At 36.1% G+C, this 20,429-nt stretch overlaps 1 protein-coding gene across 2 annotated transcripts in view; it reads left to right on the top strand.

Annotated features, from left to right (window-relative positions):
• The window catches only part of NDUFS4 (NADH:ubiquinone oxidoreductase subunit S4), a 131,267-nt gene that overhangs the window by 81,732 nt on the left and 29,106 nt on the right, over nt 1–20,429 (top strand). For both annotated transcript variants that reach the window (XM_067030966.1, XM_059062873.2), the window contains exon 3: nt 12,274–12,446. In XM_067030966.1, the coding sequence (XP_066887067.1) occupies nt 12,274–12,446 (173 nt within the window). The remainder of the gene's footprint in view (nt 1–12,273; nt 12,447–20,429) is intronic.

The raw sequence follows: 20,429 nt of genomic DNA on the forward strand, positions 1-20,429 counted from the left end.
CAGCCTCCCATGAACTAATAATATATCACTTTACGTGTAACATAAGAATCTTGAATCAGTGCTTTCATCTGTCTCTCTAGTCCTTTGTGTTAATGTTGACATAGATTTCACTTCCACATATTTTATAAACCTCATAGTAAATTATTAATATTGCTTTAGATAATCAGTTATCTTTTAAAGAAATTAAAGAAACAAGAAGAAAAATATTTTATATTTACTTAAAAATTTACCATTTCTGGTATTCTTCATTCCTCTTTATAGATACAGATTTCCATCTGGTGTCTCTTTCCTTCAGCCTGAAGAACTTCATTTAACATTGTTTGTAGTGCAGATCTATTGGGACAGAAACTCTTAGCTTTTGTTTATCTGGAAATGCCTTTATTTTGCCTCTGCTTTTGAAATACTTTGTCTTAGCTCAGGCTACCAGAACAAAATACCATAGACTGAATGGATTAAACAGCAGAAATTAATTTTCTTATAATTCTGGAGGCTAGATGTCCAAGATCCAGGTGCCTGCATGGTTGGTTTCTGGTTAGGACTCTCTCCCTGGCTTGTAGATGGCTGCCTTCTCACCGAATCTTCATATGGCAAGGAAGAGAGAGAAAGAGGATTCACCCTGGTGTCTCTTCTTATAAAAGCACTAATCCCATCACAAGGACCCCACATCATGACCCATCTAACCCTAATTACCTCCCGAAGGCCTTGTCTCCAAATACCATGATATTTGGGGTTAAGGGTTCGGTGTATGAATTGAAGGGCAGGGGGATGCTGAATGTTATAGACATTCAGTCCATAACAACCTTTTCATTGGATATAGAATTCTAGATTGACGGTTTTTATTTTAGCACTTTAAAGATGTCATTCCATTATCTTAAAAAATTGTAGTAAATATACCTAACACAAAATTCACCATTTTAACCACTTCTAAGTGTATAATTCAGTGGCATTAAGCACATTCACAGTATCGTGCAACCATCACAATTATCCATTTCCAGAACGTTTTCATGACCCCAAACAGAAACTCCGAACCCATTAAACAATAACTCCCCATTACCTCCTCCTCCTAGTCCCTGGTAACCTTTATTATACCTTCTGTCTCTATGAATTTGCCAAATAATGTATGATATAAGCAGAATCATACAATATTTGTCCTTTTGTGACTGGCTTATTTCATTTAGCATAATGTTTTCAAGGTTCATCCATGTTGTAGCATGTGTCAGAATTTCATTCCTTATTTTAAGGTTATGTTGTATATATGTGCCATATTTTGTTTATTCATTCATCCATTGATGGACATTTGGGTTGTTTCCATCTTTGCGTGTTGTGAATAATGCTGCTATATACATGGATGTACAAATATCTGTTGTAGTCCCTGCTTTCAGTTCTTTTGGGTATGTACATGGAAGTGGAATTGTTTGGATTATGTGGTAATTTTATGTTTAATATTTTGAAGAACTACCATACTGTTTTCCACAGTGGCTGTACCATTTTCATATTCCCACCAGCAATACACAAGGGTTCCAATTTCTCTACATCCCCACCAGCACTTACTTTCCATATTTTAGATAATAGCCATCCTAATGGATATGAAATGGTATCTCACTGTGGTTTTGATTTGCATTTTCTTAGTGACTATTGATATTGAGCATTTTTTCATGCATTCATTGGCCATTTGCATATCTTCTATGGAGAAATGTCTATTCAAGTACTTTGCACATTTTCTTGTTGAGTTGTAGGAGTTCTTTACATAGTCTGGATATTAATCCTTTATCAGATATATGTCCTTTGGTACACAAAACTTAGGAGTTTTATAGTTTTAAGCTTTTACATTTAGGTCTTTGGTCCATTTTGAGGTAACTTTTGTATATGGTATAAAGTAAAGGATCCAATTTTATTCTTTGGCATTTGGGTATTTATTTTTTCCAGCACCATTTGTTGGTGCTTTCCCCATTGAAATGGTCTTGACACCCTCCACACCTTTTTTTTTTTATAACTGATAAATCCAGTTACTATCTGTTGCCATACAATTATAGTAGTATTATTGACTATATTCCGTATGGTGTACATTACATCCCCCTGACTTATTTATTTTATATCTGGAAGTTTGTACCTCTTAATCCCCTTCACCTATTTTGTCCACCTTCCAACCACTCCTCCCTCTGGTAACCACCAGTTTATTTCCTGTATCTATGAGTCTGTTTCTGTTTTGTTTTTTAGATTCTGCATATAAATGAAATCATATAATATTTGTCTCTGTCTGACTTATTTCACTTAGCATAATACCCTCTAGGTCCATCCATGTTGTTGCAAGTGGCAAGATTTCATTCTTTTTTAGGACCGAGTAATATCCCATTATATTTATACATACATTTTCTTTATCCATTCATCTATCAATAGATGCTTAGGTTGATTTTATATCTTGGCTATTGTAAATAATGCTGCAATGAACATGAGGGTGCATATATCTTTTAAATTGGAATTATTTTCTTTATTTCATTTTCATATTGTTCATTGTTAGTATATAGAAACACAACTGATATTTGTTGTGTGTTGATTTTTTTTTTATCCTGCCACTTTGCTGACTCATTCATTAATTCTAGCAGGTTTTGTGATTGTGTGTAGAATCCTACAAATCTGTGAACAAAGATAATTTTACTTCTTTCTTTCCAATTTGGATGCCTTAAATTTATTTTTCTTGCCTAATTGTTCCTCTTCAGAACTCTGCCTCACAAATGTTAGTAGCCCTGAACTCTAATCCCTACCTTCTCTGATCAGTGAGACTCGGTGTTCTGCTTGGGCTCCATCATGGTCTGGAATGTGCCTCCAGGCATAAAGCTGGGACATTTGTAGGAATACAACATGAATTTTCCATCTTTCAGGGATGACAGTATGATGCTGCCTATTATCCAGTTGTCTAATATCTGAAAAAAGTTGCTTAACTTTCCCAGTTTTATAGTTTTACATGGCAACAGTGGTAGTCTGGTATGTGTTGCTCCATCATGGTTCCCAATGAAAATCCATATACTACATTGTGACAATCTTTTACAATAATGGCTTTGATGAATCTTTAATTTTTTAAACCAGCCTTTTAACAGTTTGCTCTGTTATTGGTGCTCTCAGTTCTTTCTATAAAACATCCTTACCGGGGCTTCCCTGGTGGCGCAGTGGTTGAGAGTCCGCCTGCCGATGCAGGGGACACGGGTTCGTGCCCCTGTCTGGGAGGATCCCACATGCCGCGGAGCGGCTGGGCCTGTGAGCCATGGCCGCTGAGCCTGCGCGTCCGGAGCCTGTGCTCTGCAATGGGAGAGACCACAGCAGTGAGAGGCCCGCGTACCGCAAAAAAAACAAAACAAAACAAAACATCCTTACCAACACACTACATACTATGGCTTAATTTAGGTTTCATTTTAGTATACTACCAGACTTCAGCTCTCAGTAATGAGTCATGTTTACCAGGACTCAGCTGTGCTTGTTTCCACACCTTTCTATGCCAGTTTTACTTGCCATTGTAATTACATAATTTAATTGGATACTACAGTCTGAATGTTGCTATATGGGGGACAAAGAGTTCTTTATATGACAGTTCTTTTGAATACTTTGAAAAGACAATAAAGGTGAATTTCTAACACGATCTTTGTCAAATTAGGTGGAGGTGAAACAATTATATTAAAGGTTGTGATGTAAAAGCATATCTAGACAGATTTTGGACTCATGTTTCACAAGTGTCTTTGTATTCTCACTTCGCATTTAAAAAACCAAAACTATAAATTGTAGATATGCAGTTTCTTGGTAGTTTATGGAAGAAACAACACTTGGAATTCTTACCACCGGACTTACACTCAAAGGAAAGGTACTGGTGCTATATCAGAAGATTATTGAAAGAATGTACATGTATGCTTTTTAAGTTATAATACAGTGTTTAAAGTGTGGCTGTGTATGCGTGCATGTGTGTATTTACTTAATGATCCTCTGTTTTCACTAATATTTTCAGTTAACTGAACAACTATCAGTTCCTAAGTCAGAAAGGAGACTTCTATTGTATAGCTTAACTTCTATTCTTATGCTAAATTAATGAGGGATTGTCTTACACATTTTGTGTCTCCTTGAAATCTAGTTTGACTTTCACAGCATTGCCTCTTGAGTATTGCTTTATTAAGCTAGAAACATTCAGCTTTAGATTCATTATTTTCAGCTTCCTTTCCAGATTTAACTAATTTCATTTATTGCTTAAACCATCACTTGATTTCCAGATGTTTATTTACCTTCTTTTCCTTTGCCCTGATGTTTATTCAACAGTTATTTCGTATTTAGTTCTCTGCTGTTGTTGCTTTTGTTCTCATAATTCTTAATTTATGTTGTGTGTATGTCAACATACACACAACATATGAGGAAGACTATTTGATTAAGAAATAACAGATTGGATCTTTTAAAAATGTAATATGCTATATAAGTTCCAAGTGTTTTGTTCCCAAAATTTTTTCCCCTTTATTTCAGCTTCTGAAAAAGCTATTATGTGACCTGATATAGCTACATGAGTTAGTGATTTAAAAATCAAAAATATTCTGGAACATTGGATTAAAAAGCAAAAGGGGAGAGGGGTTTATATATTAAGTTTATCCTTATTAATATGTTATATCTTTCTCTGAAAAAGTTTTTTCTCTAAAAAAATTTTTAGCTTAATAACTTTCAGAATGCTTCAGTGAAGCATACTCGTTTTCAATGAGGCAGTATTGACTGTTCATTTATTTATTAAGCTTTTTTTGTTTTAAGTAACCTTCAGTTGTTCCAAAGTTAGTAGAAAATGAAGATTGTTTCAAGTGTTTCCTTATAAAAATGAAGGAAGTCTTCCAATGGAAGACTTTTCCTGATTTGGGGGAAAACGTTTATTTCTGTATAATCCTTTTTAAATTATAGAATTCCAGGGGTGTTCCCTGGTTGTCTAGTGGTTAGGATTCCAGGCTTTCACTGCCGTGGGCTGGGTTCAATCCCTAGTTGGGGACTGAGATCCTGCAAGCCACGTGGCAAAGCCAAAAAAAAAAAAAAAAAAAAAAAATTATAGCATTCTTTTTTTTTTTTCCGGTATGCGGGCTTCTCACTGTTGTGGTCTCTCCCGTTGCGGGGCGCAGGCTCCGGACGCGCAGGTTCAGCGGCCATGGCTCACAGGCCAGCCGCTCCGTGGCATGTGGGATCTTCCCGGACCGGGGCACGAACCCGTGTCCCCTGCATCAGCAGCGGACTCTCAACCACTGCGCCACCAGGGAAGCCCGAGGATAATGTTTTTACAAGTCAAAAATCAAACTCATCTCCTTTATAGTTTTGTATGGAAGAATACACAATAAATAAATTCAATCCAATTAACATATACCTGTGCCTTTAGAGTATAAATGGAAATTGGCCCACATGTGGTTGGCTGTATAAAAATTTACCACCCTTTTGGAAAGCAATTTGATAACATCACGAACCATGGAAATTATTATAACCTTTGATCCAGTTAGTATTACCCTCAGTGACTAACCTTAAAGAATTAGGCTACTGAGATTTTCATTGCAGTAATCTGTACTTTAAAAGAATAACAAAACAATTTGATTTTTCAATTATAAGGAATTGGCTAAGAAATTGTGGCATATCAACTTCATAGATTATCAATGAGGCTATTAAAACAAGAAATATGAAAACTGGGTAACTACATGGAGAAAATAAGTGATGTGATACTTAACAATAATGCAAAATAATTTTATTATTATAACTGTATACAGTGGATATGTATATAGATAATTATTGGTAGGTAATATGCATAGGAAAAGCAGTTGCTAGGGTTTTAAACATGGATATATTTTAAAAATTTTTCTTAAATTTTTATAATGTTTTAACTGTATATGTTTTAACTGTATCTTCTTAAAATCATAAGTATCCTGAAAGAATCATCTTCTGTCTCCCTCTTTAGTCAGAAAAAGTATTTTCTGATACTTTTGCGCCTTTAAAACCAAATGCAGTCTTTCTTTTATTTGACCCCCATGGCATTTATCACATTTTACTTCATATCCTGACTTAATCCTTCCAAACATTGCTATGAAGTAGGTTTTGTAGTGCCTTTTTTGGGGGGGGGGCAAGCTGCAGGGCTTGTGGGGGTCTTAGTTTCTCCACCAGGGATTGATAGTTTCTCCACCAGGGATTGAACCCGCGCCCTCGGCAGTGAAAGTGTGGAGTCCTAAACACTGGACTGCCAGGGAATTCCTTGTAGCGCTTTTTTTTTTTTTTTTTTTTTTTTTTTGCGGTACGCGGGCCTCTCACTGTTGTGGTCTCTCCCGTTGCGGAGCGCAGGCTCAGCGGCCACGGCTCACGGGCCCAGCCGCCCCGCGGCATGTGGGATCTTCCCGGACCGGGGCACGAACCCGTGTCCCCTGCATCGGCAGGCGGACTCTCAACCACTGCGCCCCCAGGGAAGCCCTGTAGTGCATTTTTTAAAAGGAGGAAACTGACAGTTTAAACAACTTGTCAATACCGCATAGGTTGCAAACGGTGGAACTTGGGTTCTTCAAGATTTATCTGAATTTTAACTAATACTGTATTTTACAGTAATGATTATATAGTTATCCCCCCCTCCTTATGGGTACACAGATTATAAACTTTCAAAATCCAGGGCTAAAATCTTATTTTTATATTCTCTTCAGTCCCTGGCATAGATAACTTGGCACTTGGCATAGTAGGATCTGTCAATTTGAATTGAAACGAACAAAGGTAAATTATACCTTGTTCCTTTTGTTGTCTTTTATTTACTAACTCATATTCTTCAAAGAAGATGGGAGTTTTTTTCATCTTAACAACAGCCTTCCCGTTACTTGTTCACTCTGTCCTTTTTGAAAAGTCAAATAGTACTTTTCATGAGAATGGAGATCATGTCTATACTATTGAGCACTGTGTCCATTGTCTAATACAGAGTAGACATTAAATATACATGGGACATCTCTTTATTGCCCAAGCACTTTACATACATTATTTAGTCCTCATTTTACTTTGTTTAATTGATCCTTATAGATGATGATTTAAGAGAAGTCTATTAATGTACCCTACATAAGTTGCGATTCTAACCCAGTTTTACTCAGCCCTTTGTTTTTAGCCATTGCTCTACCCTGTCCTGCTCCTAGAAGGATCTAGGAGTAATGAAAATAGTTTGAGATTGAGACACATGTCACTAATTCGTAGTTTTTTTGCTCTTTATATGATTAGCTGCATCATTTGCTTGATCCGTTGTTAATATCTTAAAAACATTCCATTTAAAACTTAACTTTTGGTTTCATGGTAACTTTGCCCAATATGCAAGATATAATGGATATCATATTTCAACACTTGTTTCATTACCTGGTTAGACTCCTACATCAATATGTTGCTTTAACAAACAAACAAAAATTGGTTCTGCTGCCACACTTCTAATGTATTTTTACAGTTTTGATTGTATCTTGAATCGCTGTGGCCACTAACTTTTTAGAAATGTTTAAAGTTCTTCCATGGTAAGTAAATACATATGGTTATGCTATCTGCCAACTCTTTGTTAATTTTCAAACTGTAAAATTTATTTTGTAAAATGTCCTTCATTACTTATGAGAGACCACTTAATGAGTTTCTTGTGTTAAGTTTCTGTAGGGCACTTGAAAGGAAGTTTTTATTACAGATCCAGGATTGTTTTCCTTTTAACATCTTTCATGGTTGAAGTAGAATATAAACACAATCATCAAATTTAGATCAGTTTTAGCCCTAAAATAAATTTAAACACATAATTGGTAACTAATAGCCTGCAATAGAACAAGTTTCTATGAGCAATATTTGTACTTAATGTTCCAATATGTACTCTATTAAAACTTTTCAACATTGATCCATAATAACATGCAATTTAGTCAACTTATTACCAAAAGCCTGGTAAAAATTTTGGCTGTTCTGGGTGTACTGAGAGATCTATCAAAAATTCATCCAAAGTGGTGAAAACCTTTTTCATTAATTTCTCTTTATGACAAATGTAAAGTATTAAGGTTAAGTGGGTGGGGCAACCGGAAGTAATTACTAAGGCCAGTGGCATTTTTGTGGTTTAATAAAGGCAGAAGCTAATTATTCAGTTTTTATTTAAGTGAAATGGTGCCAAAAAGGAGGTTCCTGCAGAGCAGCTGCACTCCTTCAGTGTTACCCTAATTTACCAAAGACACAACTGTCACAAACAAAACTTTTAAACTTGATATATAGCCACAAAAGTAAGGAGGCTTTTGTTTGGAATGCATGCAGAAGAACTCCTTTATACAAATCAACTGGCAGATGACGGACAATGATGAAAATTTGATTCTTTGAAGTCATAATAGTCATTGAAATGTGTGAAATTCTGGTATTGAAAAGAGAGCGGCCAGCAAGACTCTAAATCCTGGGTGGTTGCAAGAAGCTTGCTGGGAGGTTTTTCTGCATTTTGACACCAACTTCCCATTGCTTGTTCCCTGCTTCCTTTGTTTAAAAAAAAAAAAGTTGAATTCACACAAGATAAATGGGGACAGTTGATAACCGAGTCATACAGTTTTTGTATGGAAAACTAATATTTTATAATGGAAATTGGTGTTTGAAAAAATAAAGTTCATTTACATATACTGGCATATACTTTCTTAATGATTTTTAAAATTCCTCTTCCATTTAACTAAACTAGACTTGTGAAATGGAAGGTCAGCTATCAGCTCTTCTAGAATTTAAATTGTGGAAGAGATGGTACTGAAAGAGTAGAACTTTGGAACTATGATATGCTTCTTTTCAGTAGCAAATTTTTAAATTTGAATGCCCTTTAATCTATGAATCATGATGAGCTAACTAGTTACTGTTTCTTAAAATAGCATATTGTACATAAGATTGTGTTTCCAAAACTTTATTAAGATAGTGACATTCTTTAATAATATAAATATAGGTTTCAGGCTTGGCCCAACTTTAAAATTAAGTTTTAAAATTCAGTAAGTCTGTATATATTATCTATAGGGTTACTTGTTTTACTAGAATTTATAGGTAATTATTAACTGGTGAATCTTGAGGTTCTTCAGGTGCCAACTTGAAGGCTTCTCGTATCTTATGTGATTTAACTTTTTTGTAGTCATAGAAAATTTATGAATTATTATTTATAAGTTGCCTGTATTACCAATCAAATGAGAAATCTGTAAAAGGCAACATTGGCATCTTCAGAGCATTTCTATCTTTTATAAATGGGTTTAAAAAATAATCACAGATGATCCATATTGCAATAGAGAAGTAGAAATCTAGAGAGACTATCATTAGTTCAATATAGTTTAAGTAGTTTGCAGATTATTTATTTATTTATTTTCAAAAGTTGAGTCACAGGTAGGTGAGTGACAACTTTGAGGAAAGCAAAGCATTGAAGACACAAGTAAAAAGTTCAACATAGTGCCTCATAGTTCTTTTCAAGTATTACATTGTTTTAATGGAATCTTGGAATGGGAGCTTTAGCCCATTGAAATGTCGCTTAAAGGACATGTTCTTCTGTCACTAGCTGAAGCTGTGTGGATGAAATGATAACAATAGAGTGTTGTGATGCATTTAAAAAGTGTGAGAAATCAGTTTGTCTAGACTGAGAGTGTGCCTAGAGGGACTAGGAATTTTAGAGCTTCTGTGCCCTTTAGGTGTCAAGTATGTGAGAGATGCCAAGCCTTTTTATTCTGTCTTTGGCAGCAGTTCAACTCGGCTGCAGTACCTTACATGTCTTCTGCAGGCAAAGACAGGGATTCTATGTCAGAACAACTTGGGTTTCAAAATTTGGAAACTCATTTGTTCGAATGCCAGCTTCGTTGGGGGAAGATATCAGTAAATAATTGCTGTAATTTGAGGGGGCATGGAAGCACTGGCAGCTAGGAGCTTAGCAATATTTTGTAGCCACTGATTTGAAAGAGGTTTTCCATCATTAAAAAATCCTATCCCTTTCCGCTTTGATAGTACAAATCAAGAGATACTCTTTCCATTTTATTAAAGCTTTATTGGTTTTCAAATTACTCTGGCATATGCACACAATATAGACATTTACTAAGAAAAAGTAAGTCTGTTTCCTATGATCTCATCTTTCTGAGGTAACTGGTATTAAGAGATTAATATATTTCCTTTTCTGTAAGTCTTAATTAAAAGAATAGCTAACTTACAGCTCCAGTTTTTATGATCTCAGCTCAGAATGGAGGGGTTGCTATGGAGTTTGACAAGGATGCCTCACCCCATAATTTTGTAATACACTTATATTGTTTGTTTATACTTTGCTTCGACTATAACTGAAGAAATAGGACATATTAATTTGAAGATATATAGTATTAAATAATAAGTTAATATGAAAGATTACAAATACTGTAGTGAATTCAAAGGCGGAAATAAACATTAAGGACTTCCCAGGAGCTGAGTCTCTTTCAAGCTCTTGAGTAGAAGAATATGCTTTTGAAACTCATTAAATATAATAATACCTGAAATTACTTTTCTTTGAGGTTTAACTTGACAATTAGAAGTTACTAATTAAAACGTATATTCACGTCTTTAAAAATTATGTACCAATTGTACTTGTTTTGTTTTTACTTTATTTTATAAGCAAAGAAACTTTTAAAAAATGGAGGCATACACTAGAAGTATATTTTTGTGTAAATATTTGTATGGATCATTTCAATAGTTTCTCCAAACAGACAAGCTGTGACAAAGTAATCACACCTAATTATTGGTACAGGTGGAAAGGTATAGTTGCCAGCTAAAATAACTTTAAAGAATTGAGTCTTTAATCTGTGGGCAGAAAGACTAGTCGAGTCAGAAATACATTTAGTTTTTTCCCAGTACATATTGCAACTAAGTACTTACACTAATTCTTTGGTCCAAAGCATTGATTAGAGTGGAACCACAAATAAACGTTAGCCTTCATTAGAGGACATATTACAGTGAAATTAAAATTGACAAAATGGGCTATATTTTCTAAAGTTTGGTATACTCATTTCCAGGTTAAACCTGTTGTTTTTAACCAATTAAAATTTACCTTAGTAAGTGAACCATGATTTTAAAATGCTTCATTTATAAGAATAATATAGTTGACCCTACTATGTTCTTACGTTGATGAAGTATTTTACCATTACTAAATGGAGACTTAAATCCTGAATTACTTTGTTATTTTACATCCTGATTGCTATTATAAATTGATAAATATATCTAATCTAGGGCATCAAAATTGTATGCATTCATCAGTTGAGTATTTGTTACTAGATAGAAATATAGAAAAAGAGTCAAGAAAGTTACCATTGTTTTCATCTCGTGTTTCTGCCAAAATTGTGCAAATTTTTTGGCTCTGCTTTGCAGAATAGATTTGACATCTATCTGATATCATTTTCTCTTCAATAGGTTTCACCAAAGGGAGATAAATTAAAATGCTAGTTAAAGTTGTTAATTGATTTTAATTGTTTACAAACAGGGTCAGGCCTTCCTCTGAAGGGAATGCCTTGTTGTAAGCAGTTTGACATAGAAACCATTGGTAACAGATTTTTTTTCTATTTAAAATTTAGTCACTTTCTATATTTCATTATTTATTTATTTATTTATTTATTTTAAATTATTAATTAATTTATTATTTTTATTTATGGCTGTGTTGGGTCTTCGTTTCTGTGCGAGGGCTTTCTCCAGTTGTGGCAAGCAGGGGCCACTCTTCATCACGGTGCACAGGCCTCTCCACTATCGCAGCCTCTTGTTGTGGAGCACAGGCTCCAGACGCGCAGGCTGAGTAATTGTGGCTCACGGGCCTAGTTGTTCCATGGCATGTGGGATCTTCCCAGACCAGGACTCGAACCCGTGCCCCCTGCATTGGCAGGCAGATTCTCAACCACTGCGCCACCGGGGAAGCCCTATATTTCATTATTTTTAATATTCCTTTACATTCTTTCTCTGCTAACTAATTAGCAGGTAATTAGTTACTTGCTTATGAAATAACAGTCTATTGTATACAGGCTTTTCTACCAGCAAAATCTTCAGAAATTACCAGTGCTTTTTGTACAGAAGGGACCTAATTTTTTTTTATGAACCCTTCCCCACTGTACCCTAACACTCCCCCAATATATCTCTTCCAGATATCAAACTAGCAGTTTACATGGTAAAATAACAAAGTAGTGAATTAAGTCAGAAAGCTTAAAAAAATTTATAAATAAGTATGAACAGAATTGCAAGATACAAAAAGCAACAAAAACGTACTAGAGTGTATGTGGGCTGTTAGAAACACGTTTGCTTGTTTTTCTGTAGGATATTACTGCTTTAACTGGTGTTCCAGAAGAGCATATCAAAACTAGAAAAGTCAGGATCTTTGTTCCTGCTCGCAATAACATGCAATCTGGAGTAAACAACACGAAGAAATGGAAGATGGAGTTTGATACCAGAGAGAGATGGGAAAATCCTTTGATGGGTTGGGCATCAACGTGAGTACTTTGGTTTATTTGAATATTATTTTCAGCTCTGTTTTTCTTTGTAGATTTTCCTTTTAAGTACACTGATTTTCAGACTCTTCAGTGTACAGAATGCTTTTTAAAAAAAATTTATTTATTTTTGGCTGTGTTGGGTCCTTGTTACCGCACACAGGTTTTCTCTAGTTGTGGCAAGCGGGGGCTACTCTTCATTGCGGTGCTCATGCTTCTTATTGGGGTGGCTTCTTTTCCTGTGAAGCACGGGCTCTAGGTGCATGGGCTTCAGTAGTTGCAGCACGTGGGCTCAGTAGTTCCAGCGCACAGGCTTAGTTGCTCCGCGGCATGTGGGATCTTCCCGGACTAGGGCTGGAACCCATGTCCCCTGCATTGGCAGGCAGATTCTTAACCACTGTGCCACCAGGGAAGTCCCCAGAATGCTTTATGACAATACCTTTTGAGATAATTTGTGTAGATATCACTACGTTCGATGATATAGATGTATATATTACATATATATAACATATATATAATGTTCATATAAGTGTGGCCCAGCAAAATAAACCATAAAAACAGTATTTTTCAGAGTACTATTTATTGAATAAAAATGGCTGACATTGTGAGCACTCTTAGCATGGTCCCCAAGCTATATATATTAGTTTAAGATACACTGTATGAATAGTGTTAATAATTTAGTGACACTTTTACTTGTTTATAAAATAAAACTTACTTATAAAGTGTTTTTTTGTTATTTATAAGAAGAGATTAGATAAGTTTAGAAATTGGCTATTTTGAGGGAAACTTGTAAGTTCCTGAGATCTTGTGATTAATAAATTTACAGGCATTGGAATAAAGTAGTCATAAATTCTGTGGTACTAATGAAATCAGTGACCTGAATCTCTATGGTGGATAAGGCCCAAATGTTAAAGAGCAGGACTGCCTCTAGTTGAATGAAAGAAGCTGCTACTAGAGAAAATAGCTAGATATTCAAGAATATTATCTTTCTTACTGAGATTACTGGAACATTATATGTGTTCAGTCTCCAGTTGAAGGTAGTTACCAGTTTAAATTATGTCTCATTTTAGAAAAGTATGACACTTAACATCTTTTCCTGATGATGTACCTGGGAGAAATATTTTGTTTAAAATATCTGCCATGTTGCAATTTAAATAGAATTATATTTTATTTGGCAGAATGATACATAGGCACGGTTTTTCAGGTGTTTTGGTATCTTTAGATTTTATGTTTCATGTAATATATGGAGTGTTGCTGTAAATCACATACTCATAGAGACTAAAGAAATTTATAAGGAATAACTTTGTTTATACCCAATGGTTGAAATGTTAAGATTACTCATTTTTTAAGTCACATGATCTTTTAATGTGTTCATCTATACACAAGGTTCATCCATTGCACTATCTATTGATGGCATCGGGTAGTTTTCATTTGGGGTTATTATGCATAATACTAAAATGAAAATTCTTGTACATATCTTTTGGTGAATGTATGACTTCATACTAATAATATGTTAATTAACCCCTGAAACATTAATTATCAGTTAATAAACCAATTTATATTACAAAATATCAACAATCTATTAATTCTCCATCCCTTATGCTTATATAGTTACTGACAGAGTTAAATTACTGATAGAAAACCTTGAACTTGTGGAAGATACATTTTATGCTTTATTAGGGTAGGTCTGTTGCAGTTTTACCCCTCTTCTTAATCCTGGAACATAATCTGGTAAAATAAAAAGGCATGGCCTTTCTGAGGTTTTTTTTTTTTTTTTTTTTTTTGTGGTATGCGGGCCTCACTGTTGTGGCCTCTCCCGTTGCGGAGCACAGGCTCCGGACGCGCAGGCTCAGCGGCCATGGCTCACGGGCCCAGCCGCTCCGCGGCATGTGGGATCTTCCCAGACCGGGGCACGAACCCGTGTCCCCTGCATCGGCAGGCGGACTCTCAACCACTGCGCCACCAGGGAAGCCCATTTTCTGAGGTTTTGATGGAAAGCACAGGGTGTTTACTAACTCCTAACTCTGTGGAAGTCCAAACTCAGTCTCCACTGTAGCAAGTGGACAGCTGCTGAAGTCTCTGTTGGGTTCTCTCAGCCTTCTCAGCTATTGTTTTAAAGCTTTGTCCATTCACGTGCAATTCAAAAGTTCTCTGTTCTGGGGATTCCTCCTTTTTACTGTTTTTGCTCCTAAATTTCCAGCTTCTCTGGGAATACTAAATTCCATCTCCAGACTTCTTGTGCTTACAAGACTATGGCTTTCTGCTTGAGTGCTTGATGCTCCTACCTGTCTGAACTAGAGAGCACCTTTGGGGAAAAATTGTATAAACTTGGATAAAATCCACTGTGGTTCCATTTTTTCAAAGGTTTTGAGTTGGACAGTGAATTTGGGAGTTGAACTTAGGAAGATTGATCTGACATATAGAGATCTTACGGGAGTCCCAGAATAGTAACCATTTTGTACAACTTGTGAATCTTCACTTCAGTGAGTGCTATTTCCCATGTATTCTCTTCTGTGTATATCTCATGTCTTTACACTATCCAAATTACTTCCTGAACCTTCTTTTCTATATTTTTTATTCCATGTATCTAAACAATGTTTCACAGAATGCTATACTTGGCTTAGAGATTCAAAATAAATATTTGTAGCAGAACAGCCTTTTAATAAACATGCTAATAAAAGTGATATTTCTGAAATTATGTGGTTATTTCGTAAAGAGTCTATGTAGATTTGTAAACATTACCACTATCCTAGTTTGAAGAACTCAATTAGATGTCAGACCTTAGAGCATTATTTTTTTTAAGTGGCTGAAAGCTGAAAACAGTATTGTCAGTATGATGTATTCTAAAGACTATTCTCCATAATGATGAAGGTTCATTAAGAAGAGTAGGTGTTGTTGCCATCTATTTGGGGCAGGGAGGCAGTAGTAACTGTTGTACTCAGCAATTTTCTTGATACTAAATTTTTAAAATCGAGGTATAGTTGATGTACAATATTTTATTAGTTTCAGGTGTACAGCATAATGATTCAAAATTTTACAGCTTATACTCCATTTAAAGTTATTATAGGGCTTCCCTGGTGGCGCAGTGGTTGAGTGTCTGCCTGCTGATGCAGGGGATACGGGTTCGTGCCCCGGTCCGGGAGGATCCCACATGCCGCGGAGCGGCTGGGCCCGTGAGCCATGGCCGCTGAGCCTGTGCGTCCGGAGCCTGCGCTCCGCAACGGGAGGGGCCACAACAGTGAGAGGCCCACGTACCACCAAAAAAATAAATAAATAAATAATAAAGTTATTATAAAATATTGGCTATGGGCTTCCCTGGTGGCGCAGTGGTTGAGAGTCTGCCTGCCGATGCAGGGGACACGGGTTTGTGCCCCGGTCCAGGAAGATCCCACATGCCGCAGAGCGGCTAGGCCCGTGAGCCATGGCCGCTGAGCCTGCGTGTCTGGAGCCTGTGCTCCGCAACGGGAGAGGCCACAACAGTGAGAGGCCCGCGTACAACCAAAAAAAAAAAAAAAAAAAAAAGGCTATATTTCCTGTGCTCTACAATATATCCTTTAAAAAATTTTTAAATTTATGTGTGTATTTATTTATTTATTTATGGCTGCACTAGTTCTTCATACCTGCGTGGGTGCTTTCTTTAGTTGTGGTGAGTGGGGGCTATTCTTCTTGCAGTGTGCAGTCTTCTCATTGCTGTGGCTTTTCTTGCTGCAGAGCATGGACTCTAGGTACGTGGGCTTCAGTAGTTGCAGCCTGCAGGCTCAGTAGTTGCAGCGCGTGGGCTCTAGAGCTCGTGGGCTTCAGTAGTTGTGGCGCATGGGCTCTAGAGCAAAGGCTCAGTAGTTGTGGCGCACAGGCTTAGTTGCTCTGTGGCCTGTGGGATCTTCCTGGACCAGGGATCCAACCCGTGTCCCCTGCATTGGCAGGTGGATTCTTAACCACTGGACCACCAGGGAAGTCGCTACAATATATCCTTGCAGCTTATGTATTTAGTACATAGTAGCTTGTACCTCTTACTCCTCTACCTCTATCTTACCCCCTCTTCCCTCTCTGCACTGGGAACCACTAGTTTGTTGTCTATGAGTCTGTTTCTGTGTTGTTATATTTATTCATTTGTTTTATTTTTTTAGATTCCACATATAAGGGATAACATATATATGTATTTGTCTTTCTCTGTCTGATTTATTTCACTAAGCAAAATACCCTCTGGGTCTATCCATGTGGTTGTAAATGGCAAAATTTCATTCTTTTTGTGGCTGAGTAGTATTCCATTGTATATGAATACCACATCATCTTTATCCATTCATCTGTTGATGGACATTGAGGTTGCTTCCATATCTTGGCAACTGTAAATAATGCTGCTGTGGACTTCGGGGTGCATTGTATCTTTTCAAATTAGTGTTTTCATTTTTTTCTGGATATATGCCCAGGAGTGGAATTGCTGGGTCATATGGTAGTTCTGTTTTTAGGTTTTTTTTTTTTTTTTTTTTTTTTTTTTTTTGTGGTATGCGGGCCTCTCACTGTTGTGGCCTCTCCCGTTGCGGGGCACAGGCTCCGGATGCGCAGGCTCAGCGGCCATGGCTCACGGGCCCAGCCGCTCCGCGGCATGTGGGATCTTCCCGGACCGGGGCACGAACCCGTATCCCCTGCATCGTCAGGCGGATTCTCAACCACTGCGCCACCAGGGAAGCCCCCTGTTTTTAGTTTTTTTGAGGGACCTCCATACTGTTTTCAGTAGTGACTGCACCAATTTACAATCCCACCATCAGTGTACAAGGGTTCCCTCTTCTCCACATCCCTGCTAACGTTTGTTACTGTGGCCTTTTGATGACAGCCATTCTGACAGGTATGAGATGATTTCGCACTGTGGTATTGATTTACATTTCTATAATAATTAGGGATATTTAACATCTTTTCATGTGGCTATTGGCCATCTGTATGTATGTCTTTGGAAAAATATCTATTCAGGTCTTCTGTATATTTTTGATAGGTTGTTTTTTTGATAATTGAGTTGTATGAGCTATTTATATATTTTAGATATATCAGTCATATCATTTGCAAATATTTTCTATTCAGTAGGTTATCTTTTCATTTTGTCAGTGTTTTTTTTTGCTGTGCAAAAGCTTTAAATATGATTAGGTACCATTGGTTTTACTTTTGTTTTCATTTCCTTTGCCCTAGGAGACAGATCTAAAAGAATATTGATATGAATTATGTCAAAGAGTGTTCTGCCTATGTTTTCTTCTAGGAGTTTTATGGTTCCTCATCTTACATTCAGGTCTTTAATCTATTTTGAGTTTATTTTTGTATATGGTGTGAGGAAGTATTCTAATCCCATTCTTTTACATGTAGCTGTCCAGTTTTCCTGGCACCATTTGTTGAAAAGACTGTTTTTTTTCTCCATTATATACTCTTACCTCATTTGTCATAGATTGATTGGCCATTAGTGCATTGGGTTTATTTCAGGGTTCTGTAGTCTGTTCCATTGATCTGTGTCTGTTTTTATGTCAGTACCATACTGTTTTGACTACTGTAGCTTTGTAGAAAAATCTGAAGTCAGACAGCATGATACCTCCAGCTCTGTTCTTTCTCACGTTTGCTTTGGCTACTTAGGATCTTTTGTGTTTCCATACAGATTTTATAATTATCTGTTCTAGTTTTCTGAAAATGCCATTGCTATTTTAATAGCGATTACATTGAGTCTGTACATTGCTTTGAGTAGTATGATCATTTTAACAATATTAATTCTTCCAGTCCATAAACACGGTATATCTTTCCATCTGTTTGTGTCGTCTTCAGTTTCTTTCATTGGAGTCTTACAGTTTTTCACGTCCAGGTTTTTTACCTCTTTTGTTAGATTTATTCCTAGGTATTTTATTCTTTTTGATGCAATGGTAAATGGGATTTTTTTCTTAATTTCCCTTTCTGATAATTCGTATATAGAAATGCAACAGATTTCTGTATATTAATTTTGTATCCTGCAACTTTACCAAATTCACTGATGAGCTCTTGTAGTTTTTTGGTGGTGTCTTTAGGATTTTTTGTATATGGTATCATGTCATCTGCAAAACAGTGAAAGTTTTACTTCTTCTTTTTTCAATTTCAATTCCTTTTATTCCTTCTTGTCTGATGGCTATAGCTAGGAGTTTCAGTACTATGTTGAATACAGGTGGTGAGTGGGGGCATCCTTGACTTGTTGCTGATCTTAGAGGGAATACTTTCAGCTTTGCACCATTGACTGTAATGTTAGCTCTGGGCTTATCATATGTGGCCTTTACTATGTCAAGGTGTGTTCCCTCTGAACCCACTTTCTGGAGAGTTTTTAACATAAATGGATGTTGGATTTTATCAGAAGCTTTTTCTGCATCTACTGAGATGATCATATGGTTCTTATTCTTCAGTTTGTTAATGTGGTGTATCACATTGATTTGCAGATATTAAATTATCCTTGTATCACTGGGAAAAATCCCATTTGAACATAGTAGATGAACCTTCTAATGTGTTGTTGAATTTGGTTTGCCAGTATTTTGTTGAAGATTTTGACATGTGTGTTCATCAGTGATATTGGCCTGTAGTTTCCTTTTTTGTGTGATATCTTTGTCTAGTTTTGGTATCAGGAAGATGCTGACCTTGTAGAATGAGTTCAGAAGTGCTCTTCCCTCTGCAATTTTTTGAAATAGTTTGACAAGGGTAAGTGTTAACTTCTCTAAATGTTTGGTAGAATTAAACTATGAAGCCTTCTGGTCCTGGGCTTCCTTTTGTTGAGAGTTTTTAAATTACTGATTCAATTTCATCACTGGTAGTTGGTCTGTTTATATTTTCTATATCTTTCTGGTTAAGTCTTAGGAGAGTGTACATTTCTAGGAATTTGTCCGTTTCTTCTAGAATGTCCATTTTATTGGCATATAGTTGTTCATAGTAATCTCTTATGATTCCTTGTGTTTCTCTGGTGCAGCCTGTAACTTCTCCTTTTTCATTTCTAATTTTGTTGATTTGGGCCCTCTTTGTTTCTTGCTGAGTCTGGCTAAAGGTTTATCAGTTCTGTTTATCTTTTCAAAGAATCAGCTCTTAGTTTCGTTGATCTTCTGTACTGTTTTTTTAGTTTCTGTCATTTATTTCTGCTATCATCTTTATGATTTCTTTCCTTCTACTAATGTTGGGTTTTATTTGTTCTTTTTCTAGTTTCTTTAGGTATAAGGTGAGGTTGTTGAGATTTTTCTTGTTTCCTGAGTTTGGCTTGTATCACCTTAAACTTATCTCCTGGAGTGGCTTTTGCTGCATCCTATAGATTTTGGATCATTGTTGTTTAGTAGCATATTGTTTAACCTCCATGTGTTTGTGTTTTTTTTGCAGCTTTTTTCTTGTAGTTAATTTCTAGTCTCACAGTGTTTTGGTTGGAAAAGATGATTGATATGATTTCAGTTTTCTGAAGTTTACTGAGACTTGTTTTGTGGCCTAGCATGTGATCTATTCTGAAGAATGTTCCATGTGCACTTGAGAAGAATTTGTATTCTGTTGCTTGTGTTTGGAATGTTGTTGTGTATATATATATATATATATATATATATATATTTTTTTTTAATATACAAATGTATAACTTTTAAAACCATTTGTTTTGTCATTTAAGGCCAGTGTTTCCTGTCTGGATGATCTGTTCCTTGATAGAAGGAGTGTTAAAGTCCCCTCCTATTATTGTGTTACTGTCAATTTCTTCTTTTATGTCTGTTAATTTTGCTTATGTATTTAGGTGCTCCTGTGTTGGGTGCATATATATTTACAATTGCTATATTTCCTTCTTGGATTGATGCCTTGATCATTATGTAATGTCCTCTGTTTCTTGTTGCAGTCTTTGTTTTAAAGTCTGTTTTGTTGTTGCTGTTCTTTTAATATAAGTATTGCTACCCCAGCTTTCTTTTCATTTCCATTTTCAAAGAATACCTTTTTCCATCACCTTACTTTCAGTGTGTCTTTAGGTCCAAAGTGAGTCTC

Source organism: Kogia breviceps, chromosome 4 (genome assembly GCF_026419965.1).
Source record: "Kogia breviceps isolate mKogBre1 chromosome 4, mKogBre1 haplotype 1, whole genome shotgun sequence".
In the NCBI taxonomy this organism is placed as follows: domain Eukaryota; kingdom Metazoa; phylum Chordata; class Mammalia; order Artiodactyla; family Physeteridae; genus Kogia; species Kogia breviceps.